Source organism: Macrosteles quadrilineatus, unplaced genomic scaffold, assembly GCF_028750875.1.
Source record: "Macrosteles quadrilineatus isolate MER2022 unplaced genomic scaffold, UCM_ALF_1.0 Scaffold_4__1_contigs__length_99947679, whole genome shotgun sequence".
Classification (NCBI taxonomy): domain Eukaryota; kingdom Metazoa; phylum Arthropoda; class Insecta; order Hemiptera; family Cicadellidae; genus Macrosteles; species Macrosteles quadrilineatus.
This window is the reverse complement of record NW_026542597.1, coordinates 57,129,288-57,152,793: the sequence shown is the minus strand read 5'-3', so window position 1 is coordinate 57,152,793 and position 23,506 is coordinate 57,129,288. Positions and strand designations below refer to the sequence as shown.

The following is a 23,506-nucleotide window of genomic DNA, read 5'->3' as shown; positions in this document are numbered from 1 at the left end:
AAAGTTGTTTACTTTTAAACCTACAATGAAGACATTAAATGACTAACGTTTCAAAATAAATTCTTACCTTAATCAATTGGTAAGTTAATTTTTCTAAAACGTTGTCGTACGAGAATTGTCAAGGAATTTTGAGTTTTCTTCAATTTTTCTATACACTTTATAACACTTTTATATAGATTTAGGTTTGATAAAATATTAACCTTGAAATTTGAAAGAACCGTTTTTATACTGTATTTATATTTGAAACATAAACCACCAGTGCCCAATACAAATTAGCAACTATTTTATTGAAATAATATCTGTTAAAACCCATCTACCCACAGCCATTGATAGCCTATGGGTTTTTGGTTTCACAAGCAATGTTAAGTGTCAATTCCGTTATCACAATTTCACATTATGTATAGAGAGGATGCTATAAAATTCAAGCTTGAAGAGTGTAGACATTCGAGGAAAGTGGTAAAGGTGAACTTTGCCTTTGGTTTGGGAAATAGCTAAAGTTTGTTATCAGTTAGGAGTAAACTTGCGAAACTTGACGGTATCCCTTCTCAAGTGGTGGTAAACAATTTGATTCTTACTTGGAAAAATAGCCTGTAAAACTTTGTAAACTGTTGACAGACTTTAATCCTAAAGTAAACTTGCCGCTTGATGTTTGTGAAAAGAAAAATTTATAAATGGGAAAAACTTTTGCCTTATGAAACAATAACGATTTAAGTTGATTTTTAAAACACGTTCACTAAGTAGTGCACTCAGCGACCAATAAATTTGTTAATTGAGCATAGTTTCTTGTTATACTCTTAGCCCATTACTTGGTGTCTAAGTATGCTTGATCGGGTACACGATCACATATTTAAGCACTATGTACTTGTACATTGCAAAAACGATTGGTACACTATGTCTAAGATTTAGTTTCGCTCTCGGCTACATTTTACTACTGCCTATATAGCTGCGTCTAAGATGCCCATTACCCACACGATTTATTTGAGAACTTCAGTTATACACGTAAATAAAAAAAAAATAAACAAAATATTTCTAGGTGCTTAAAACTTGGTACTAGTGTATTTAATTTTATGTATTCCAAACTAAATGAATTGTTTTTTTATTTAATTTTACGCAATAATTTTTTTTGTTATTTTTCTTTGTCGTGGTTCTTGTTGCCATGCTCCATGGTATTCGGATCCGTACTACTGCTGTTAAATCAACCAACGTTGAGAAATAGCATATGAGTATTGTTAGTTCAAGTATTCGTTACAAATATCTAATTATGACTAAAGATGTATTGTTTTCAGATTAGTTGCCAGGGAAGGATGTGACAGATCAAGATGGACAATGTCACGGACTGGGGAGATGCAGGTTTTGAAAATGGTGAGTTTTTTTTAAAGTTCTCTTCTAATATACCTATTGTTTCATTATCCAAGATACCATTCTTACACAGGCTACAACGTAAAGACTTGCAAAGAGTGGCCAAACGAAAACACAAACTAAACTTTTCTATATTTTATTATTTTAGTGCTCATTGAAAACTGAAATATAAAGAAGCTATAGAGATGCTTTTAGCTGTCATTTTTCATTCTTTCACCCATTCATAGTAGGGCCTATATCCCGTATTTCGATATTAGCTCCTGTCTTTGACCATCAACTTTGGAAACTGTAGAGGTACGTAACCTTAGTCATTTCGTTTCTAGAGATAAAACTGAATAAAAAATTAAGATTACGTACGCTTGTTAACTACATGTTTTGTTCTCCAGTCACCAAGTCTGTGACCAGAGCTTTGCCGTATGACCTCCTCAACCACCGTCTCTACAGGGGCCAGGAGACCCCCCCTTGGGACGCAGTGCGTCTACAACTCAGATGGTTCTTTCTTCTTCATGCATACGGATTTGCATGCTCGTTTTTTATCTTAGCCTTTTATGCCTTTTTCTCAATACTTAATATTAGGTAAGTTTAAATCCTTTTTGAATAAAAGTTGTCTTTTGCACATTAGTTGGACGAATTGCTTAGCTTGTATGGGTTTTTAGTTCAATAGTTAAGCAAAAATATGAATAATTTGAATTTAATAAGCTGGAAAAATTAATTTTTGTTCTTTGCTTTTTTACGTATTCATTTATTTGCTAGAGAGGAGAGTTGAAGCTAGTCCAGACCAACATCCGCGTTTTTTACTAACAAAAACACCAACACCAACTTAAAAAAAAACTTTATATCAATCTGAGTGTTTATAACAAATTTGTTTAAGATTTGAAAAGAAGAGTCTCTGTCTCTGCAAAAGTAAATATGATTTTTTAAATGTCCAGTTTTCCTCTAAACAATATCAAAGGACGATTTTTAGGCCCAAAGCTTAAGTGAATTTCCTCTTCGGGGGAGGCTATTGCAGTAGATGGAATGATAAGAGCGGGAACAATTTACTTGTTTTTATTTTGATATCCCCAGAGGCCAGAAACACTTTTTTTTGTATTTGTATGTATTAGTACTGTAGGTATATACGTTCTTATGTGTGTGTATGGACACAACAACTCGAGTTGCCTAATTTGTATCATATTTTGATGAAATTTGGCATAAATGGAAAGTTACGTAGTTTTGAAAGTTTTAAAAATTGTTCTTTTTTAAATTTTACCTTAAAATATGAAAATTTGTAATTCAGGTGATACAGCCCCCATCTCAATGATTGACAATAGTTAAAAAATCCATAATGTAAGATTATAGCTTAAAAACTTTATTTTTATTTTGAAGCATTGTTGTTTGATTAAGGTTACGGACAATATTCCAAATACTGTACATTTAGCCTTCAATTCCTATGTTATTCTAACGGATTGTAAAATTTCCTGCCAACTAATGTGAATAAGACATCAGTAATTTAAAATATCTTATATCATTTTCAATCTGTACTTATCTAAATTTTATCCTATGTCTATGGCAGTATAAATGAGTTGTCATATAACACTTAAAACTAAACTGCATGCATTTACACTAAATTAGTCTGTAGTACTGGGTAGCTATTTCCTTTCATTCTACTGTATATCTATTAACCTCAATGCATGTCCATTGACAGTAAAAGGTAAAAACATACTAATTTCCTAGGAGTTAGCAAGTACTTATCTTACTTTTATTTGATTTTTAAAAATTTATTTTAAAACTGATTTGCATGGTAAAAGATTTGTAGCACTTTCAACAAAATAACAACCACAATAGTTTGCAATCACGCCAATTCCTTTTGTTACAACTTAGAGATCAAGGTCGAACGCTACTAGAACATAAACATGTGAACTAAAGGGACTTTTTATTATTTGCTTTTGTGCAAAAATAAAACAATGTACTTAAAACAAAAAAGTAAATTCCTCTTTTCCTTAATATAAAAATTACCTACGTTCAAACCACACAACAAGCCCACATTCTATTTTAAAAGATGACTATGCCGGTTAGTGGGGAAAATGTTTAAATTGGAATATATCAATTTTTAATAAACAGAAAATCTATTATTGCTCTGTGTTAAATTGAAAATTATCTATGTGATAATCATTAGCTTATCACTGACTTGTAATTTTTTCAAGCAAACCTTGAACATAACTTTGTTATTATAGTTTTTCAAAATATTATTGAAACAACTATGAAAACACAAAATCTAACTTAAATCCTTTCCTTCTTTACATTTAAACTAACTAGAGGTCGTCCAGTGGTCGAAAACTCGAACAAAAAAATCTAATGTACAGACTTCTATAAATAAACAAGTGATTGGAATTTCTTCCGTTTGTTTTGATTTTCTGTTCATATTTCGTGGTTATTTCCTCACCCCAGCTGGCAACCCATAGGGCTCATGTTAGTAAAAAAAATATTAATTTTTGTCCTTATTTTTGAGCCTATTTAAATTTATAAAGGTATTCTGCACATCTACAGGCAAATATCTTTCTAACAGTATGCTTAGGTTTCCCCTGTGATGCACACGAGCTACGAAAAAAGGTTTTAAAGAAACATGCTTGCCTATTAATATATAGGATGTGACTAATGTTGGTGGGACAATACATATCGTGTAGAAATAATAGTAACAGCTGATGCTCATTTGTACTGTAAAAGTACAAGAAGAAAACATTTTTGGAGCTAATTTATTAACATAGCAATATTTTACTTGAATTCACCAAAACATACTTCACAAAATCCTATCAAAACAATATATAACGTAAGTTTTTCTTCTTCACATTTCATACAAATAGCATTACAATATTTTACTTGAATTCATTAAAACATCACCAACTGTAACGATAACCCCATTTTTGGGTGGATGTAAACAAAATTGTATCATGACCTTCCTGTTTTGACGTAAACAAATAAATGTAAATTGGAAAAAGTTCAGATGATTTGCAACAGGATTCAGCACAAACACTGAAATTTTAAAAGCCTATAAGACGAAGGGCTTTCACGGGATATAATTCAAACCTGCAAAAGACACATCTAGAGGATAAGAGCTTTAAATTGGTACCCAATATGCATATAAAAATAAATATTTAGGAGTCGATTTGCAGTACACAAAAATCTAACAAATTCTTTTAATAATATATATTCAATCAGAGCAAAGCTCGGTCACCTGGAACTATATCTATGAAACATGTTGTGTTGATCATCTCAAACTACCATTTTGATAATCAAGATTTTGTCTTAAACACCTACAATAATTAAAAATTAAAGTTTTGTAAATCGTTATTTTATTGTTAACAGTCGATACACGTTTCTCAATAATGATTTTCCAGGTCCCTAATCACAAGCCGGCCATTTATGTCTACCATCAACGTTTTCCTTTGCCTCCTGGGAGCTTCTAGGGCAGGATCTCTCTTCATTGATCCATACAACCTAAAAGAGGTAAATGAGCTTATTTCAAAACTTATCTGTAAAAGTTGACATATGGTCGAATAAATAGTTTAATCCAATGACCAATTAAACTGCAATTATACATTGGAATCCTAGGTTGTCTCTTAAAGGAACTTCTATCGTTTTAAAAGTGATTTCATCCCTTAGAAGTTCTTTAGAGACAACCTATGATTCAATTGTAGCTTTTTTGGTCGTTGGATTGGAACAAGGCAACACAGAGTTGCCTTGAATGGAACCATTGAATTATTGGACCAAAATATGGTAAACTTTTTACCAAATGGAGATAGAATCACTTTCAAAACGATCTCTATTATGAATATACTAGCTGTTTGCCCGTTCTACGTACGGGAATCTTGTAGTAAGTTGAAACCCTATATTCAGAACAGGAGTTGGTTTGCATATTTAATGTGCATTTTTCCAGATATGCTGGCAAAACTATTACTGTATAGGAATACATATACAGCATCGCACAGCATGTACAGCTTCGCAAATACAATATCTGACAGTTTCAAAGCCAAAACGAATGCTTCGCAATTAAATGTCACCCGATCGTGTTAGTCCATATTTTATATCTAATGATAAAAGGAATTGCTTTATAGATCTATAGCCCTAAGGTAGACCTGTAATTGAAAGATACTTTTCACACTGGTTAAAAGTAGTTAAAAAAAACTACCTCAACCTCACTAATGCACACTTTATTCGGGTTGAAATTTTCAATAACAAAGGTGCTCTTGTCTTTTCCAAGAAACACTGAGAAATAAGGACATTAATGCGTTACCAACAGACATACACACACAATAGCAGAATTGAATTAGGGGATTTTCTACGCTTTAACCAAAGCAAATTACAAACAAAATAATTATTTGAAGGTTTTGATAGTGTCATCAAATGTTATGATAATCGTTTTTAGGCCTAATCAAACTGTAAAATTTGTGTAAATCCGTTGGTAAATATATAAATAAGTAAATAAATACACAAGTCTTTTAAGTTTTCGAGAATCAAAGTTATTTCCCAATAATATTTGTAAGCAACTTTCAATGTTAACATATTAATGACAGTTTGAAGAAACCACCTTTATCCAAACAAAGGTTTCTTATGTAAAAGATTACGTAATCTCTCTCTAAACGATAATTGGTACATATATCTAGCAAACATTCGGAGGAAATGTGACAAAAAACGCACAAATCTGGGGTTTTGGACGTTTGTAGTTTTACTTCCTAAGTAGGAAAAGTACCGATATCGTTGTCGAAATGTAAGTAGTAAAAACCAAAAGTGACACATTGGAAAAGCGAGTTTAGCTACATCTGTAAGTTAAACCTCTGTTACGATCACAGCAAAATCAGAAAGATCTTCCAAGATCGCAGCAACATCCAGGATCACCCAGTTGTGATTTTTTACTTTGCACTTACCACAACTGTTCTTGAAGCGCCGTCAATGAGTGGAAACCTTTTTTGTAAGGCACAACGTTTTTAATCTGACTTGGTTTGGATGTGCTAACAAAACTTGATCGGAAATGGTTGCGGTATTTGTAAACAACTTTTACTGTAAACATATCATCAGTGACAGCCAGAAGTGAGAACTAATCCAAACAGCTGATCGTTATTTCATCAAATGTAATAGTAAACATTAGGAGAAAATTTGACAAAAATCGAACAAAATTGGGTTTTTGATAACACGTTATTTTGTTTTCAAAGAAGCGAGGCCAGGTTTTTATAGCCAAAGACACTCCCGCCAATCCAGTAAATACAGACAAATGATTAGAACCTTGATCGGTACTCTAGTTTTCTAGGAGTAGGCCGCGTAAAATGACATTTTGGCGTTACAGACGCAACCACAGAATGGACAAACAGCTAGGCAGACATACAGACAGAAATTGAGATAAGACTCGTTACGGCTTTCTTAGGCTATGAAACGTAAAAATAACCAAAAACAGCATGATTCTAAGCAATGTACAGACAAAACTGTAATTTTATTTATATAGATTATTGAACCATAACCATAAGGATAAAGTAAATAATAGCTCCTGTAATTTTGTATTCATCTATGGGTACACTATATAAATTTATACATAAAATGTAAATTGATGTTACGTTTATTTATAGTGTATAGCCATGCCTGTACAACTGTTTTATTACTTGCACTTTTAGAGACATTTTTGGGGGATTCTCAAACACTTTGAAGGACAAGTGGTCCAATTCACTAAAATTGCTGTGGTTGTTATACAAATTGACAACATAACTATTACTCTGGAGTCTGAGACCCTAACCGCTAGGTTGGCAACACATGACATGTGTATTAATTATATTTGCCAGGTTGCAATAATTAATTATAGTGTGTTGTCACTACTAATAATGATGGCATTACAATGCAATAGGCATATTACCAACTAAAGTAATTTACTATATTTGCAACAAAAAAAACAGCAAGATAAAATTAATTTTTTTGGTATTAAAAAGGTTTAAATACCTGCTATCAAGCAATCCATTTAATTGCAGTTGCAACTAGTTTTGACTCCTATGTGGAGTCATCTTCAGGCGGTAAAAGGACCGCCGTGAGGAAAGAGGTTTCTTTCTTCACATGAAGAGCGTCATATTTAACACGTAAAAATAAATAAACATTTACACACGACACTAAACACGTTTACAGACACGAAACATTTACTGATCAGTTACGACAACATACGACACTAACCCGGCGGAGTTTAAGTCCAGACTAGATTTTAATTTTTAAAATCCAGAGTTTAATTTTTTGGGATTTTTTTGCCTACTTTTTGTTATACAATTCATGTCTTGCCAATAAAATAGATTTTTTTATTATGTTTCAGACGTTACCTGTGTACTTTGGCTCCGTAATCTGGGACATAGGTTTTCCTAGCATCATGTCTGCATTTACACTGGTCCAGTTGGCATTTCTGCATTTAACACAGGTTGGTTGCTTTTATACATACAGTACTAGTACACTGTACAGGTTCCAGAAATAAAACAGATAAACTTCCTCAAAATTATCTTGAAATAAATTGAAAACTTATCTAAACATTTAAAAACTAAAAATACCTCTGCTGCAGTAAACCTGCAGACTTAGCAAATTTCCATTTACCTGGTTGGATTTTCACAAAAATATTCCCTAGAATATTTATTTTTTCCTATTTAAATAAAATACATTTTAATGTGTACCTACTTATGTTTGGTGCTACGGGGATGGTCCCGGTAATAAGATTTGTTTAAAAAAAATTTGTATAAATTTTAGGAAATAAATTGCTAAGTTTCATGTTTGCAGGTCAAAATAGGAAAAACCAAAACAGTCTTTTAACCCATAAAACCCTGTTCCCATGGCCCAATCAGGGTAGTTCATGAACTCGATTAAATGTCGGCTTTCGGGTTTGTACAAACTTTCATCAAAATCGGATACATTTACTCCAGTTATCGTGCTAACAAAACACATGTACATATGAATTTGAACGGATTGTGTTTTCCGCCTCTGAGAGCATTAAAACAAAAAAGTAAATTGGTCTCCGGTCTAGGTTTTACCATGAGAGCTACGGTAATTGCTCATTCAATATTTATGGAAAATTCGCTAAAAGCAAAAAAAAAAAAAAATGTAAAGCCATATACAAGAAAACTATATTAGTTTTGTCTTCTTACAAAAAAGATTGGTCCCAAAGAGGAATTGAATTGCCTTCAACGTTTTTTTTAGTGATGTACCTACCAAACAAACTTTAACATTTAAAAGTGTAAAAATTAATTGAGGTACTCATCAATTGCTACTGATTAATTCATTGCTGCTTAAAAAAAGAGACACGATAATGTATTATCTTGTCAAAGAAGAGACTGGAGCAACAAGGGATGAAGCTAATCCAACCAAGAGCCGAGACGATTTATTATCCGACAGAGACTGATGGCTTACAACTTAAGACTGGATCGGACAAGCAACAAGTCATACCTCTCTGTTATGATTACCGTAACAAGTTATTTTCATTGAGAGTTTTATACAAACTTAACTAAATAATGTTCCAGTTAATGCTACTTATGATAATGCTACTGATAATAATAACTATAATTTAATTGCTTGCCAAGTAGCTTCAATGAGTTAAGTTACCAAATCAAAGCTTTATTTGATTTGTTATAAAGTGAATAAGGACTTTTTGAAAGTACAAGAAAGATTTTTATTTTAAATTTGGTACCACTATTAAGCAACTACCTATTTCACAAAACCGTTAGAAAAATTGCATAAACTTTTAAGCATATAATATATTTCCTGAAATGTTAGTGACAAAAAGTTGTAACTTTGTATCATAATTTCCTGAAATACGAGGAAAATCTGTCAAAATCATGTCCTCGTAAACATGATTTTGATTTGATATCTTTCCTTCAGACAATGACCAATTTGTTGCTTTTTCCATAGTAATATTCAATTCTAGTTCTAGTTATTTAGGTACAGACTAATGATTTCATTGAGTTGAACCAATAGTGACTATGATGATAAACATTTTTCAGCTCAAGCTGGGTCCAGAGAAGATGCGGAACAAGTCCTGCTTGTCCCTAGTGATCACAGCTCATTTCACATGTGTTGTGGGTTTTGATGTTATTCTCGCCATCTACCACAGCTTCCATGTAAGAATTATGATTTACTGTAGACCTACTCTAAACTATTGTGGTTGATAATCCATCTGTATTATTGGTATCATCTGTATATTAACAGATGATAAGCTCAACAATTTGTTTTTGATTAGAATTAGGTTGGCTAAAAAACTAACGAATCGCTATACATTGACCATCGATCTCTATTATTCCTACATTGACCCATGGTGGAAGGAAAAAACATAGGTGTGATACTCCCGTCATAGGCTGACATCACCCAGATTGCAAATAGAAAATCACCTGATTGTAACTCTGCCATAATTTTTTTATTATTATTGTTTTTATAATTTTTCTAATTGGTGAAATGGTGTTTGCAATCTGGGTGACGTCAGCATATGATGGGATAGCGCACTTATTTTTTCCTTCCACCATGGCCTTCCAGTATGACGGGAATATCAGACGTATGTTTTTTCCATCCACCATAGCATTGACCTACCCTCGGTTTTCTAATTGTAATACCATTCAATTAGGAAAGTGTAACTATAATCAACAGTGGTGAAAACTGACAGTTAGAAGTAGAAGAAATTAAAACCACATGGAAGGTATGGGGCTATACACTATAAATAAACGTAACATCAATTTACATTTTATATATAAATTTATATAGTGTACCCATAGAAGTAAAGACAGGGCTGATCCCATCAAATCAATAGTCAATAAGATCAATGATCAAATCAATAGGGAATCTGATATAGTCATCTGCAACTAAGTTAACTTGTTCTCTCAGTAAAATTTGAATCATATAGCAGTTTCTAATAGAGACTTATTAGTCTTATTAAAACAACAATAAGCTAGCATCACAATTAATTTCAAAAGGAAGAAGTGAACTCTTTTCGTGCTATAGTTGCTGTTCATCCATTCCATCTACCTATGAGCCAAGTGCTCTTTTCTCCAAAAGTGTCCTTTAACTCCATATACTGTTAAAATTCTTTGGCCAGTTTGTACAGGTGATGAGAGTGGTGTTAGAGACTACATTCCTGGTGTGGGGAGTGTTCCTGTGCTGCACCTTCCTCTACGCTGGCTACCGGGTGATGGCGCTGCTTAGGAATATGTCAGGCATACTGCTGATGCAGCGAGATCATACGGCCAGCCAGTACAAAGGTCAGGCATGTTCAACGCTGTAAATGTTTTGCCTAAGCCGTCCCAACACCAAGAAGCGTTGGTCCAACCCTGCTTCTGTCCGGCTTTCTTATCTTACTTTCCTGAGGGTATTTTTTTGGGAAATAATATTTTTCCCGTTATCTTATGGGATTTTATGGTGAAAATCACTAAAGTTACAACATCTTTTGAATCGAAAATTTTACAGTAGTGGGGTTAGTACCATTTTGTTAAGAGTTCAAAGTGCTACAACATACTACATTTTAATAAAAATCGTCTAAGCTGTTTTATTGTATTTCCATTTTTGGATATTTTATTGGGTTTAAGGAAAAAAAAACACCATTAAAAAGCCAAATTTCAAAAGAATTTGAATTCAGGTGTAGTCTGTAGCTCTATAAACTTACACACATATGCACACACGCACATACATCACTTCGAAAACCTCTTTTTGGTTTCAGGAGAATCCAAAACGGATATCTATATCTATAAAAGAGGAACTATGTACGTATGTGTGTATATATGTTATGGACTCCGAAACCACTCGACAGATTGTATTGAAACTTTCAGGCATTATTAAGCATCTTTCAAGGATGGCTTGAGTAAAGTTTGGTGCAGATCCGTCAAAAGGGCTCTGCCCCAGGGGGTTTTAAGTGGGCCAATGTCAGACTTTTTGATCTACAATGTTTACAAATAAATATAATTTAAAAACAGATGTTTACTTTCACCAACTGTTCTACCAACTGTTTTATAGGTTTGAATAATCACAACATTCTGTATTAGCATTAGTCATGATTTGAAATAGTGCCACAGTGTTTCTACAGAGTGCAGCACAGAAAACTATTTTACTTTTCAAAGAGTCCAAATGTATTAAACCCCAATCGCAGCACACTGTCGACCTGTGCACTCAAAAATGTTTAAATTCTCCAGTGTTAAATATTAAATATAGGGAATAAGCTATTACTGTAGTACTCATGGTAAGACTTGGACCCGGGACCGATTTTATTTTTCATTTTGAGGTCCCTAGAGGCCAAAAACACCATCCGTTCAAATTCATATATATATTCCCTATATGGGAAATTCGCTAAAACATAAAAACCTTTATCAAAGTATTATAAACAATAAAAGGGATAACAATGCCTTAGTATTTTTTCGTTCTACCCACACAATCTAACATAAATTATTAAGTGACTAATAATCGTGCGTGCTATCTCGGGTATTCAAATGCCTCTCAGTTTGTCATCAACCCACCACATTACTGTCATTAAAAGAAGGAACTCCAATAATACTAATGTGAAACTTAAATCCACTTAAGCTGTACAACGTTACCAGACTAACGATTAAAAAAATGACGTCAAAATTGATTGAAGCAAAAATTATCAGTGGTAGGTTTAAGGGAGAAATAGTCTTAATCATAAGAATACTGATGATTTCATTCGAATTACCCTCTGAATTTAAGCAACTACAATTTCCTGAGTGTCTTGCTTTCGCAATCACCATTATAAAGCACTAGGGCAATCCCTGACTATCGTTGGTTTAAATGTAGAAAAAACATGCTTTTCACACAGACAGATGTATTTTGTTAGCGCAGCAACGCGCGCCGGGTAACTGCTAGTTCCTACTAAAAACTCAAACTCAAAAATGTTGACGAAAACGATACTGTCTCCATATTCTTACTAGAAGGTAAAAGTTACAAACTCAATAACTCTGATATATTGAACTGAATAATTTTCTTACTATACTTTATTGGTTGCGTTATTCATAGTGAACGCATTTTTAAACATTCTTGGTACTTTATGTTTCTGCAGGAATCATGCAGCTCGCCATGCTGGCGCCGTACAATAACCTGGCTACATCTGTGGCTGCGGCGCTTGTCCCAACTCTACTGGCGCCCAAGATGAATCTTCTTGGTGGAAACAAGACATCCACTCTTGCCCCAAACCTAGGTACCGCTTTTGGTTCATTTACATGACTTACCACACTCTATAGTCATAAACACAAATAATGAATGATTGAATCTGTTCTAACCCTATTATGTTTGTAAAAGTAAATTCTCATTTGTATATTCCAGATGGACCTTTACCACCTCAACCAAAGCCACCTCTGTCCCCACGCTCATTGTCAAAGCCTTCCACATCCAGTATGGATGAGAGTACAAATACCACAAGTGAGTTTTCAAACATTCCTTTATGTGCTTTTGTGCCATTGTGCTCTTATTGTTTTCTGAGTTCACTTCTAATTTAACACAAATAATACTCAAAGATTTTGATTCTAAAAAAAGAGCATCACAAATACATATACCTACTATAAGAAAAACATGAATAAAACAATATTAATGCAAAGAAAAGAGCAGAAGGTAAATTTACTTTTGATAATTGCATGAATATAAGCTATATTATATAATATGCTTAAGAGGGTTCCCTACCCCCGCCGAAAAACGTCAGAAAACCGCTTTGTGCGGTATCATATAGCGATTCTAGTTTTGACATTTAAATTGTGAACCAAACACCATTTTGTACATAAAGAGTGGTTCTACTAAGTTTGCTTTTTAAAAAATGTCTATGCTTACGCAATCAAGGGCAACGACTTGTCAAAGTTAGTGAACTTTACAGTTAAAGTTCACTAGCTTTGACAAGTCGTTGCCCTTGATTGCGAAAGCATAGACATTTTTTAAAAAGCAAACTTAGTAGAACCACTCTTCATGTACAAAATGGTGTTTGGTTCACAATTTTAATGTTAAAACTAGAATCGCTATATGATACCGCGCGAAGCGGTTTTCTGACGTTTTTCAATGGGGGTAGGGAACCCTCTTAACCAAATCCACTAAAAATGTGCAAAGGTAAAGAGTTCAAATCACAGCATGAATATAGAGCATATTACAGCTATCACATCACATGGGTGTTCACAGTGAGTAGGGGAAGGGGGCTTACAATTTGTAAGGAGTAAAAATAAATCAATTGTAAATGTTAAGGATGTAACATAGAGCACGGGTAATAGGTCTTTAGGATTTTTTGTGAGGCTGGAAGGCTTACCTGAATGGAAAAGAGCCAAAACTGACACATGAACTCTTTCCCTTTCAGGTGAGCCTGCTATTCTAAGCAAAATCCTGTATTGTAAATGTCTGGATGTGAATTCCTAATTCCAAACAGCCTGAATTAAGTTTTATCATAGACTAACCAACACAAGTAGACGTCTCATCCCATTGTAAATTTTGAAGCTCGTTTTTCATGTCTAGTTCATGTACGCCACACTGGGCTCTAGTGTCGACGAAATTTTGTTTCTATTATTTTAGGGTTAATTTCTTGATTTGTGCTTTAATGTTTGGTTAAATAACTAGGGGACAATTTATTGTTTATGATTAGATCGTATTATTTGGTTAAACGAGGTTTTAAATGACTGTATTAACGGGAAACAAAATTGTAAACAAAACACGACCTCTACATAAACCGTACAGAACTAACAATAAAATTGTCTTCAGCTGTTCCATTAGGATGAGAAATCTACTAAGGGAGTATGTTTTATCTATGGTTTTATCTTACTATATGAAATAAAATAAAGAACTAAGTTAAACTCATTTAATCATAGAACAAAACATAACATTATTTGTTTACATGTTCATAATAAACATAAAACCAAATTATCAGCTGATTCCAATATATTACACTTTTCCCTCCTCATCGTCTACCGCACCTTCTCTTCTTCGCAGTTGATCCGAATGTTTTCTTTTTATCACTCCACCACACATGACTTCATACGAGTATAAGCCATTGCGTTTGACTATGGTTCCTGCTATCCAACCAGGGTTATTCTCTTTTTTAATCCATACTTCTTCCCCTTCACTGAATGCTCTTAAGGTTTTCTTTTGAGTTGGATTTTGTTGTTCCTTCAAAATTTTCAGATCTAATTGTTGTCTAAGGTTTGGTTTCATGTTGTCCAACATAGTTGGCATTCTTCGACCAAGAAACAACTCTGCAGGGGCTCGTCCTGTTGTTTTTTGTGGGGCATTTCTGTAACTGAACAACACATTTTGCAATGCCAATGAAGAATCATTAATTTCTTGTTTTGTTGTTCTGTAACGCCTTTTCAAAGTCCCTATTAGACGTTCAACTAAGCCATTACTTCTAGGATGATAAGGAGTAGTTCTTATATGTCGAATTGAATGTCTCTTGAAAAATGCTTCCATTTCAGTAGAGACAAACTGTGGCCCGTTGTCAGTTACTACTTGTGATGGTATCCCATACCTGCTCATCCACGATCTTAATCTTTGAATTATGGCAGTTGAAGTCGTTGTTCTTAAACATTCAACTTCTGCCCACTTAGATAGCGCGTCAATCCCTACTAACCACATTACTCCATCAACTGGTCCAGCTAAATCCAAATGAACTCTTTCCCACACTTTTTCAGGAATGTTCCATGGATAGACCGGGACTTCTTCAATGTTTCCTCTGTTTTCTTGACATGCTTCACAAGTCTTAACATGCATTTCAACGTCTTTGTCAATGTCAGGCCACCATACATAGTATCTGGTAATTGATCTCATAGCTGAAATTCCAGGATGGCCACAGTGCAAAATTCTCAAGATTTTCTTTCTCATATTTGTTGGCACAACAACTCTACCAAACCACATCAAAACACCATCTTCAACTGATAATTCTTCTTTCCTTTGTTTAAATGTTTTAATGTTATCTGGTACCTTCTCTGGCCATGCATTTAGCACATAACTTTGTACTAATTTTATCTCCTTGTCCAAACTGCTGTTATGTTTGAGTTCCTTATAGGACACCAATGTCTCAACTTTATCCATGTTTAAAAACTTTATGTCCCTTACATCGGTAGCTTCTTCTCTGATTCTGATGGGAAGACGGGATAGTGCATCAGCACAAACGTTTTCATCTCCTTTCCTGTACTTGATTTGAAAATTGTACTGATTAAGTTCTAGGGCCCATCTCACCAACCTATTGTTCATTACCTTTGGAAGATTCCGGTTTTCTCCAAATATTCTTTGAAGGGGTTTATGATTGGTGACAAGTGTGAAGCTTCGTCCATATACATATTGGTGAAACTTTCTTACAGCAAATAAAATTGCAAGTGCTTCTCGATCAATATTCGAGTATCTTTTCTCAGCATCTGAAAGAGTTCTGCTAGCATACGCGATTGGTTTTTCCAGACCATCTTCACACTTGTGCATTAGGACACTCCCAAGACCGTCTTCTGACGCATCACACACCAACACTAGAGGTTTGGATTCATCATATGGAACAACTGTGTCTTCTTCCGAAAGAATCATTTTGACCTTTGTAAATACTTCATCTTCTTTCTCTGTCCAGATCCATTTCGATCTGTTGCTGGTAAGTCGATGTAACCTTGAGCACAGCGCATGCAACCTAGGGATAAACCTTTCATAATAGTTTATGGATCCTAAAAAAGACCTAAGCTGTTTGACATTTGTAGGTTTAGGTGCCTTTTGTATTGCTTCAATCTTCTCTTTTGTTGGATGGATTCATCGATAATGTGTCCAAGATAGGTGACTGAATTCTGCATGAATCTACATTTTTCTTTCTTCGCTTTTAGCCCTGCGTCACTCATTCGTTTTAATACTTCCTTTAAGTTCATGAGGTGTTCTTCTTTGTTTCGGCCCGTAATGATTACATCATCTAGAAGTACCCCCACTTGTGGTATGCCTTCAAGGAGCTTCTCCATGTATTCCTGAAAGATACCTGGGCTGGAGGTTATACCAAATGGTAGTCTCTTGTATCTATAGTATCCAACGTGCGTGGATATTACCAGATATTTTCTGTCTTCCTCCGATACTTCCATTTGGAGATATGCATCTCTCAAGTCGACAACTGAATACTGCTTCCCTCGAGATACTTTATTCGTCAGTTCCTCAAAAGTTGGCAAAAGTGTTGTATGGGTAACGATGTTTGGGTTTAAGGTTACCCGAAAATCTCCACATATTCTAATTGTGCCATTTTCCTTCTCAACATTTACTGTTGGTGTTGCCCATTCGATAGGAGTTTTGGAAGGATCTACCTTTTCTATAACACCATCACTTACCAGTCTGTTTAGTTCTTGCTCAACTCTACTTCTTAGTGGAAAAGGCACTCTGCGAGCAGGAAAACACCTAGGCTCTGAGTCACTCTTAACATGTATCTTCGCCTGATAGCCTTTAATTGTTCCCAATTCTTTCTTAAATACGTCACTAAACTCTGAAATAACTTGGTTAATTTCCTCTTCGGTTACTGTAGAAGCATTTTCATCTTTATTGGTGTTATCCAACTTACGAATCGTAACACTAGGTGGTAATTTCATGTTGAAGGCAAGCATCCATGGTAATCCAAACAAAGGAGATTCGTTTCCATTTACCACAGCCGCCTTAAGTTTCCTAATCTGTCCATCAACTTTAACATTAACTTCACACTCTCCTAAAACATCCAGGGTATTGTTTCCATAAGCGACAAATTTTGTTTTACATGCCCTCAAATTTGGTGATCCAATTTGTTTCCACAGGGGTGCATCAATCATTGATGCTCTAGCTCCTGAATCAAACTCCATGGTTGTTGGTACTTCATTTAGGGTAACATTAATTTGTGCTCTTGGGATCTTCCTATTAGGTTTAAGTTCAGAAATTCCTAACTGTACCTCTTCTTCCTCAGATTTTATGTCTGTGTCGTTGATTTGGTTCAAATAGGCCTTTTTTGAACGACAATGTCGCGGAAAATGACCCATCTTTCCACAGAAGTGACATTGTTTTGTCTTTTTGGTTCCACATTGTCGTGAGAAATGACCTTGCTTTCCACATGAAAAACACTTAGACTTTTGAGCTGGACAAAATTCTTCACTGTGTACTAGTCCACACTGATTACAATCTTCTGTAGAATGGCTGTATGTTTCTTTTGCCAAAGATCTATTTTTCTTATCATAGTTATGTACCTTGTTAATTACAGGCATAGCTTCTTCTAAAATATTCATTTCCCGCTTAGCTCTATCCATCGCTTCAGCTAAATCTACCAACTCATTTAAAGTTAAACGTGAACCATCTTTATTTATGCCTTCTGGCCACCTTTGCCTGATTTCAACTTCAAACTGTGGAAAGTTAACGCCACCAGCAAATCTATCCCTTACTCTTTCCTCAAAATACCTGTCGTATTTACAGTAGGAGGCTAACTCTTTTAAACGCAAGACGAAATTTGAAAAACTCTCATCATTTCCTCTCACACATTTTTCAAAGTCTAGTCTCGCTGCAAAGATTGTTTTACTAGGTTTATAAACACACCGAAATGTATCAATCAGTTCAGTCATTGGTATGTCATAAATTTGCCTAGGTAAAACGAAGTTAGATACCTTTTTGAGGGGTACAGGTCCAACATATGCTAGAAGAAGATCCCTTCTTGCCTCCTCAGTTTCATTACTGTCATCACCCAATCCCTTTACCTTGCACATCAATTGGAAGTGAGCTTCATAATCCTCCCAGTTCAATTTTTCATCATAGGGTTCTATTGAAAACTTTTCCATTCTCTTTCGCACCTCTTCTTTATTGTTCCAACCAATATCTTCACATCTTTGGGTTCGTTTTTTATTCATCGTCGCCAGTGAAATAAAATAAAGAACTAAGTTAAACTCATTTAATCATAGAACAAAACATAACATTATTTGTTTACATGTTCATAATAAACATAAAACCAAATTATCAGCTGATTCCAATATATTACACTATAATCTTACTAATATTATAAATGTGAAAGTTTGTGTGTTTGTTTGTTTGTTTGTTTGTGTGTTTGAAGTTCAATCACGCATAAACCACTGGACGGATTGGGCTGAAATTTGGCATGATGATAGCTTACATTCCCGATTAACATATAGGCATATTCTTATCTCAGAAATCCTTTCGGGCTCCGCCACAGTGGCTCTGTAATTCCCCATGTTAACCTTATGAGTATTCATATTTAAAGGGAATTAAAGAATTTAGTCAGCTGTTTCAACTTAAAAAGTTGGTTCTATGATATGCAAAAGCATTAAAAAGTGACAAGATTTACAAACAGGGTGCAGCACTATATTTTTTTGCATTTATAAAAACAGCTAATTTGAAATGCACAGCAACAAAAAACTGCGATACGCAAGAGAACTAACTGTCAAAGTAGGATTGTTTATAGTTATGTTTATGTTTTTAATTTCATGAATAATTTGTGATATTTTGCAAATTTTCGATAATTTAAATTTTTCTCTATTTTTAGGTGAAGTGGTAGAACATTATGGCTATGGTAGATGTGTAATACTATAAAATACTGTAAATTTAAAGAGGTAAATTTTATCAAACTGTGTCCTCCCTCATTGCAAATGAAAAGCTTGAGTATAACTGCAATAATCATTTTATTCCTATATGCCAACCCCGTACGAAGGACGGGTACTCTGCTAGTTATATAATATACTTAAACAAATCTACTAGAAATGTGCAAAGGCTCAAATCACAGCATGAATATAGAGCATATTACAGCTATCACATCACATGGGTGTTCACAGTGAGTAGGGGAAGGGGGCTTACAATTTGTAAGGAGTATAATAAATCAATTGTAAATGTTAAGTATGTAACATAGAGCACGAGTCATCGGTCTTTAGGATTTTTTGTGAGGCCGGAAGGCTTACCTGAATGGAAAAGAGCCAAAACTGGCACAGGAACTCTTTCCCTTTCAGGTGAGCCTGCTATCATAAGAAAAATCCTGTATTGTAAATGTCTGGATGTGAATTCCTAATTCCAAACAGCCTGAATTAAGTTTTATCATAGACTAACCAACACAAGTAGACGTCTCATCCCATTGTAAATTTTGAAGCTCGTTTTTCATGTCTAGTTCCAGACAGCCTGAATTAAGTTTTAAATATTTTTAGATTGCCGTTTTAACAGAGCAGGTCTTTTCCTGAACAAGATACTGGTTCCCTCCTGCAGGCGCCACTTGCTGTATGTTTCAGAATCAATATACTCACGGCTGCCAGACAGTAGTCCAGGCACTAGTCGGCAGAACAGTGTGCTCAAGATGGCCAAGAGCCAGTCACTGGAGGCAGAGGGAGTGACTCCTGAAGTGGTCAAGCTGAAGAAGAACCTCAGCTGGAGAGCAGACGACAGTGTCGCTGCTGAAGTTCTCAGCAAGGTCAGTGTGTTACGGTTCCAACTTGAATTTGTCTTTTTCTTCAATTTATATAGATTCTTCAAACAAAAAAAAAACAAAGCTATATATTAATAGCCAAGCATGTTTCTTTTCCTACAGTTACCTAACAATGTACATGTTCTCTCACTGATTTGAGAAAGCAAAGTGGCAAATTCGCTCATCAGTGAGACAATGTTAACATTGTCTCACTCTAATTACTTTGTCTCACTCCAGATTTGCAACGTGAAGGCACGAAATAGTGAGCGCGTAACATGCAGGCAACGTCGTATGCGCGCGAAATACGTTGGCAGCACTGGCTGTAAATCAGCTGGTCAGCTGTTGTACTGTTGTATTTGTCACTTCATATTAAATGTTATATTAAAAGTTCACTTCTGTGTAAAATTAGGTTATGTTTCTTCACAAATTTATTTGTTTTATGGTAACTGTAGGAAAAGTATAATGTGCAACTCGAGTTCAAAGTACAATTGCCTCACTTGAGAAACCATTCCTCACTCGCCTACGGCTCGTGAGTAAGGATTTCTCTCGAGTGAGTCAATTGCTCACTTTTCTCACTAGTTGCACAAATAACTATTAAAACCTTTTTTCTCAGCTCATTTGCATCACAGGGAAAATATACGCATACTGTTAGAAATGTGTTTTCCTGTAGATGTGCAATAGCAACAAAATATAAATAGAAAATCAAAATAAATGGAAGAATTCCAATCACATGTTTTATTAACAGCGTGGCTTGAAAGGAGAAGTCTGTACATATTGTATATGCCACTGGACGAGCTCTAGTACTTATAAAACTGTATTGATAGCCATACAATCTTAGTGATGCTTTGTACTCTGAACCAGAACCTTGACAGGAAATATCATCTTAAATAATGGAACCATGATAACTAATAGTGGCATTTAAATTATCTCTGTTTTTTCAGTCAAAAATTAGTTTCAAAAGGAAAAAGGCATCTGAAGACGAATCTGAAAGTCAGATTACAGCTGAAACTACATTACTACCTCAGGGAGAGGTAAGATGAACTAAGAAAATAAATTTGATCTCTAGACATTATTAATATCAAAGTGATATAAGTGATAAAACTATTTTTATGAAGGTACCGACTCATTTCATTTTATAATAACTAGATATGAGCATGATTTATGTTTCAATAAGGTCTCATTTTAATAACATGTAACTGCAATGGGTTTCTAGAACAAACCACCAAATATTGTCAAAAATATGACTTTTGGATTAATGCTTAAAATTTGTTTTTGAAGCATTGTGTTTAAGCAATTTTCAAATTTCCCAAGAGTAAAATTTAATATGTTAGTGTAGTGTTCTGTATAAATCATACTTCTTGTAAATTTTTTTAGTTGAAATTTGTTAGTTATTTTAAATACCCGTAGTTTAGTTCTTTAACATATAATGAGTTAAGGGAACAACGCAACAACAGGTTATCATATACATAATCAAAAGTGGAAGCCCCTAATTTGGTTAGTTCGTATAGAATGCTTGGTTGCTACAGAAGCACCAGAAGACTAAAAAAGGTGAAGGGAGTGCAGTGGAGACAAAAGATGGTGTTAAGTTAAAAAACCAACTTTACGTCTAATGGATTAAAGGAGTAGAGTAAGGATAATATTTTCCCATTTAATTGCCTTTTCTAAAGTCATAATTGTGTTTGCCAGGTGGATGCTGGAGTGCCTGACTTGACGCTTCACACCATCTTGAACCACATTGCTTACGTGAACCGGGCAGCGGCTCACAGTGACTCTGGATTGGCCCCCACACCCGCCCATCCTACTCCTGCGTCTCGTAAGAAACAGGTGAAGACAGTCCTGCACGTCACGTACGCCACCGCCATCATGGGGCTGCTACTGTGCCTCTTCAACCTCTTCCAACTCTATGGACCATATGGTACATGTATTAAGTTTTGGAAACTTAAAAAGCAATATTGAAACAACTTTTATCACAGAATAATTGTCAGCCATCTATATTCCAAACATCTTTATTACAATTTTTGGATAAATGAACAGTTCGTAAAACGTTATGTAGGCTTATTTCCTGTTAGGTTGGACAGTAAAATGTTTAATGTTTCTGTTCACTTTCATACCCAATCACCATTGTTCAAAACAGATTTGTATTGCAACAGCATCATTTGTCTCAACGAACACTGCATTTTTTCAGGACTGGCAAAATCACACGAGATTCAGCCATGGCCGTGGTTCTGTTTCCAAACTTTGTGTCGAGCTGTTGAGCTAGCGATGGGTTGCGCGATGGCCAACATCACTAAACAGCCCGTCACACATAGACATCAGTACCTTCAACATCACTACTCACACTCCATACGCATTAAGCAGAGAGAGTCCCTTTTCATGTAGACCCTCAATCTCAAGTTGTTGTCTTTATTGTTCCTCGTTATGGTTCTCAAGTGGAGTCATAGAGAAATCTTAGGATTTTCAGACAAAGTTGATCAAAATTGAGTCACATAGATTCTTGTAACCGGCATCACTATTTTGTAATTGGGACTAATCAATCAGCCAGAGTCCCCCAGAACTAGACACAATGTGAGTTGCAGCCATTTAAAATAATATCATACTTAAATTGATCCACCGACCAAGTCCGCAGCGTAAATCACCAATTTCTGTAGACATCAAATTTTACACCAGACTAAATTGAAGGGACAACCTATTGCAGAATCTTTGATGCCACTAATGACGTAAGTGAAACTAAGTGGTAGTTATAATTTTAGAATGTATAGTATGCACTTTTAGATGTTCTTTATTTGTACTAAAAAAACCTACCTCCATATAGATGGGATATCTACTTCAGTATCCCTAAATCAATAGTTGTATCTAAGATTATAAAAAAAATATATAACAAAAAAACCTTTACTTGTCTTTTTATCAGTAATTATGATGGTTTAATTGGATATGTTTTGTCAATTTATTGTCAATGGATTACCTTTGAATTTCACAGCCCAAAGACCTGATTTCACAAGAGTCTTGGACAACAACAACAAAGATAATTACTAATTAGCTAATAAATAAATCAATCAATTGTTGTATTTTAAATTTAAAAAAATGTCTATGTAAGTATACCAGACACAGTAATTCTATGACTTCACTACGATATAAGATTTATTGGTGTTTTGTAAATGTGCGATATCTTTGATTAATGACAATCACTTTCTTGATTGTAAATCCACTTATTCAACGAGCTATATTTGAATATCATCAACATTTTCAGTTAGATAGCTTTAAAAGTTCTTACTATTACTTCACCAAGCTTTAAGTGATATTACTTTTAGGTATTAGTACAAATAGAATGTTATGAATTAAAATTGTTGTCATTTAGTAAGTTCAAATAATGTTAATAATATGTGCCAATACGTTTAGTATGTATATTTTCATTTGTACATTACTACTAGTTGTATTTTGTTATCCATTGTTAGAATTATCAAAATAAACTTAGTTACTTGCTTGGTTTAGTTGACCTAACGAGTTTCGGAGCTCAGTATCAAAACAGAAAGAATCCTGTTGTTTGTAACATGCAGCTTTTGTCCATAGAGTAACAACGCCTTAGTGAGAGTAGATAGTATTTTTATAATCAAAACTCACAAAAATGTTTCAATAGTCACTATTATACATTCTAAGAATGTATATTTAAACTCGGTAATTAATAATTAGTTTTAGCAATTTAGAATAGATTTATTTTGTAATACAGTGCACTACTTGTAGATGATTTTACCAAAAGTTGGATTAGAAATTACATACATTTTAAAGGCT

The 23,506-nt window shown here is 34.5% G+C and overlaps 1 protein-coding gene across 1 annotated transcript; it reads left to right on the top strand.

Annotated features, from left to right (window-relative positions):
• The first annotated feature begins 1,281 nt into the window (after nucleotides 1-1,281).
• On the top strand, nucleotides 1,282-22,865 carry LOC128993210 (uncharacterized). The gene is made up of 12 exons (XM_054416974.1): nucleotides 1,282-1,362; nucleotides 1,746-1,935; nucleotides 4,734-4,842; nucleotides 7,676-7,777; nucleotides 9,345-9,461; nucleotides 10,427-10,589; nucleotides 12,392-12,529; nucleotides 12,655-12,750; nucleotides 19,548-19,726; nucleotides 20,662-20,751; nucleotides 21,407-21,635; nucleotides 21,906-22,865. The coding sequence occupies exons 1-12, from the start codon at nucleotides 1,320-1,322 to the stop codon at nucleotides 22,097-22,099; spliced, it is 1,650 nt and encodes a 549-aa protein (XP_054272949.1). The 5' UTR covers nucleotides 1,282-1,319; the 3' UTR covers nucleotides 22,100-22,865.
• The last annotated feature ends 641 nt before the right edge of the window (nucleotides 22,866-23,506 follow it).

Coding starts and splice junctions, on each gene's coding strand:
- LOC128993210 (XM_054416974.1), top strand. CDS start 1,320: ATGGACAATGTCACGGACTGGGGAGATGCAGGTTTTGAAAATG. Junction 12,530..12,654: donor CACTCTTGCCCCAAACCTAG/GTACCGCTTTTG, acceptor TGTATATTCCAG/ATGGACCTTTACCACCTCAA. Junction 20,752..21,406: donor CATTACTACCTCAGGGAGAG/GTAAGATGAACT, acceptor TGTGTTTGCCAG/GTGGATGCTGGAGTGCCTGA.